We start from the raw sequence: 3829 nt of genomic DNA on the forward strand, positions 1-3829 counted from the left end.
AGGCCCGGGGGGGGTCTTACCTCACAGATGGGGCCGGCACAGTAAGCGCAGCGGGGGGTGAAGGCCTGGTAGTAGTCCTCCTGGCAGTATGCCTGCCCACCCCGCTCGAAGAAGGGGCAGCCGCCCAGCTCCTGCCCACAGCGGGTGCAGGTGAAGTGTTCAGAGTGCCAGGTTTTGCCCAGGGCTGTGAGCACCTGTGGGGAGGTGGGGGGCAGCGAGAGCAGCTCCAGAGGATGCTGTGAGCCAAGGGGAGAGGGGCAGCAGGGTGGAGGTGTGGGGAGCTCACCTTGCCGGCGATGGGCTTGTGGCAGGCGGCGCAGACGCCAGCAGTGGCAGTGCTGATGCCCAGCTCCTGCAGGTCCTGGGCGAGACTGCCCAGCATGTTGTCCAGTGAGGATGAGGTGTCCACTGGCACCCCAGCTCCCTGTCCTGCAACTGCCAGCTGCCAGGCAGGAGCATGGTGAGAGCTGGGTGAGGGCCAGGCCCCCCAACTCCTTGCCCCAGAGCCAAAGCTCACCTTATTCTGCATGTGGCCCAGGTCGGCCAGGAGCTCCTCCAGCTGCCAGGCAGTTGCTGTGGGCGGAGGCGAGGAGAGACGCGGCGGCGGGACCAGCACCGAGCTGCTGAGCACGGCAGAGAGTGAGGGATGCTGTGGCTTCCAGCCTGAGGCCAGAGCACGGTCGGGGCCGAGAACCCTCCACCCCTGTGAGATGCTGCCCTTTCTTCATAGGCCACAGCAGGGGATGGGGGACAGGGGCCTCCCCGGGGATGTGCTGGTGGGGAGCGGCCGTATGTTGTGGGAGGGGGGGTGATCTGCTGGAAGCCCAGTCCTCACCCCAGCAATGCTGCAGGCATGCAGGATGCACCCTCCCCACCCCAGCTTGCAGAAGGACATGTTTTTTGGGGCGATATGCATGAGGCCAGGCAACTCCAGGGAATGCACCCAAGCAATGGAAAGGGTAGCCCCAAATGGCTTCACTGCCTCCCACAGCCCCATTTTACCTGTACACTGTCTTCAAATCCTCTTCTGGAGGTTTTGAAGCCCGAGGTGGCAGCTGCACCTGAAGAAGAAACTCTTGTGGGTGAGCCCATAGGATGCTCCCCTGGCACTCTTCACCACCCGTCCAGCACCACCACCCCTGTCACGAGCTGAGCAGGGTCTCAGCCACCCGCCCCACTGTGTTGAGGCATTACCTTCACAGCCGCTGAGGCAAGTGGCTCATGGCCACGGGGGGCTGGGGGCCCAGCTGTGGCCAAATCCTGCTTGTAGGAGCTTGGCACCTGCAGCACGCAGTCCTTGGGGGCCGGGCGAGAGCTCTGCTCCAGTTCTGCCAGCAAAGCATCTGCACAGAGAGACCCAGGTCAGGCACCCTAGCCACTGGCTGCTCCCTGCTCCTGTGTGCCCTCCTAAGCAGTCTTGTGCTACTCCTGAAATGTCAGGAGTAAAAGCACTGTCATAGCAGCTTGACAGCCAGGGCTCTGAGGGATGGTGGTGGCCCTGAGCACCCTCACCTGGACCCCCCCTCCCCAACACAGGATGTGCTGACCGCACTGTGCACCTTCCTGAAGCACGGGGCACTGCTGGCAACAGGGCTCCTGCTTCCCCCACATACTATCTCTGGCTTATAAAGAAACATCCACCAGCCTTTAAATTCATCCCAGCACAAGCCCTGGCCCAGGATTGCTCAGGGAAATCTCAGTGCTTTCCGTGCACCCCGATTGGCACTTCCTGCAGGCACGGCGAAGCGCTTTCTCTTTCTGCTTTAACCTTGCCACCTCACTGCTCTCATGTCGGGAAACAGGGGGGATCCCCCCCCCAGCAGCTGCTTCCCTGGCCCCATCTCCCCCACCCCAGGCCAGGGATGACTCCCGGCACCCTCGGATGTTGTTCCACACCCTTGGGCTGCTCGGCCCCGTTCCGTCACTGCAGCCTGTTTCCTGTCTTCAAGCGTTCTCCATTTTTGTCCAAACGCTCGCTCAGCTGCCTGGGCCCCCTTCATCCCCTGAGATGGGGGAAGGAGTGGCAGGGATCCCGTGTGGCTCCACTGCTGCCCCCTCTGCAGCATCCCCACCTGACCCTGGTGTAGGGGAAGGACAAGGCTCCCGCGAGCTGCTGAAGGCACAACCCCGCACCAGGCCCGAGCATGGGCCTGGCTCTGGAGGGTCCTGGCTTACCTAAATCCTCCATCCTGCCTCGGCATGGGGTGCTGGCAGCTGAGGGGCTGGGGTAGCGAGCTGGCAGGCTGGGCTGCACAGGCTTTTGGTTCTGCTCTCCAGCCTCGCCTCCGCCACCCCGCCCCCAGGACTGGGGTTTGTCGCTCAGGGTTTTTCCTCTGTGGGTTGTGCGCTCTGCACCACGTGCGGCAGGCAGCAAGTGGTGGCAGAAGCTGGGGCAAAGGGAGCTGAGGTTGGGGCTGGAGAGGGAAGAAACTGGATAGTGGGTTATTCAGGCATCTCCTGACTCATAAAAACACCAGAGCTCCTTGGGCATCTCAGCTGGAAGCCAGAGCTCACACATCCTGCAGACCCACGCCCTTTCCAGAAGCCACCAGCTGCGTGTGATGAGGGACGGCATCTCTGCGCCAGGGGGAAACGCATTTGAGATGGCGTGATGGAGGTAGGCACAGGACCCATAGTGCTGGCATGCTCCAACGCAGCCCTGCTTTTTGGAGAGATGCTTTTGGAGCTTCATCTTGGATTTCCAGATAATGGCAAATCCCTTTGTGTCACTTAGAGCCAGTGTGAATGCAAGGACTGGGCTTGCTGTGGCAGCAGTGGCAGTGCAGGCAGAGGTGGCACCGCCAAAGCTGGTGGCTGTACTACGCTCTCCCCTTTTCAATGCTTTGGGCCACTTAAAGGTTTCCCAGAGGTGCAGTGTGTGTGACTGCTGGGCATAGCTCAGCCCTGGGGATACACCTACCTGTGTCACCACCAGCCAGGCACAACACCCACCACACTGGAGCACTGATCTGTGCTGGTAATTTGAACGATTTACCCACTGTTGGGACTTTTTTGCTTCTCCTGAGCCAGAGTGCTTCAGTGCTTGGGCACCCCGCACGGCCCTCTCGTGCGATAAGCCCACGAGCACCTGAATGTGTGTTTGAGGCAGGAGTGACGCAGAGGTTTCTGGCAGGGACACGGGTCGAGGTGGCAAGTCTGCCTGCCCCGAGATGCAGCCACGGGTCCCTCGCTATTTGGGACAGACAGACCCACAGGTACTGCTGTTATCCCTGGTGCCCCCATTGACGCCCAGCTCCTGTGAGGGTGATCTAGTGATATTTATGGCTTGGCTTTTTAGTAAAGAAATTTTTGGCACTGCTGAGAGCAGCCAGTGGATGTTGAAACATCTCCAAGGGACTGGTGAGTGATCTGATGTGAGGGGATGAAGTGGGGGCCGCTGCAGTGGAGAGAGGTAAAGAACTGCCATATTCATTACACTAGCGGACAGAGGAGTGGCAGGAGATGGCAGTGCAGTGATGCCCACAGTCAGAACATGCCCCGGACTGGAGGAGTAGACACTGGGATGACATGGAGGGGGAGCATGGCATCAGCATGCTCCCCCTGTCCCACCACAACCCTCCCACTTGTTTCTCCCCTAGAGCTGCTTTTCCAACCTGCTGTGAGGGTTTTTTCCCCCACGCTGCTACTGGTGCTCTCACTCTTGTTGGTCTATCCCATTGCAACAGCCCTGCCCTGCTCGCCTTAGAGCCAGCTGTGGTGATTAATCTCAGCTGGCATGTGCAGGAGGGGCTGCATGTGGCTTGACACATCCTTTGTGCTCTTGCTAGGGTTTTTGGAGGAGGCATCACCTTGTAGGTGCATGTATAAC

The 3829-nt window shown here is 60.1% G+C and overlaps 1 protein-coding gene across 1 annotated transcript in view; it reads right to left on the reverse strand.

Moving 5' to 3' along the window:
- The window catches only part of LPXN (leupaxin), a 3369-nt gene extending 1146 nt beyond the window's left edge, over positions 1 to 2223 (reverse strand). Inside the window, exons 1-6 of the mRNA XM_026850459.1 lie at positions 2176 to 2223; positions 1195 to 1343; positions 1003 to 1061; positions 518 to 623; positions 287 to 442; positions 21 to 194 (exon numbers count right to left, since the gene is read on the reverse strand). Coding sequence (XP_026706260.1) covers positions 21 to 194; positions 287 to 442; positions 518 to 623; positions 1003 to 1061; positions 1195 to 1343; positions 2176 to 2188 — 657 coding nt within the window. The 5' untranslated portion in view covers positions 2189 to 2223. The remainder of the gene's footprint in view (positions 1 to 20; positions 195 to 286; positions 443 to 517; positions 624 to 1002; positions 1062 to 1194; positions 1344 to 2175) is intronic.
- Between the last annotated feature and the right edge of the window lie 1606 nt (positions 2224 to 3829).

This window comes from Athene cunicularia (assembly GCF_003259725.1).
Source record: "Athene cunicularia isolate RWA chromosome 5 unlocalized genomic scaffold, athCun1 chr5_part2, whole genome shotgun sequence".
NCBI classification, from domain to species: domain Eukaryota; kingdom Metazoa; phylum Chordata; class Aves; order Strigiformes; family Strigidae; genus Athene; species Athene cunicularia.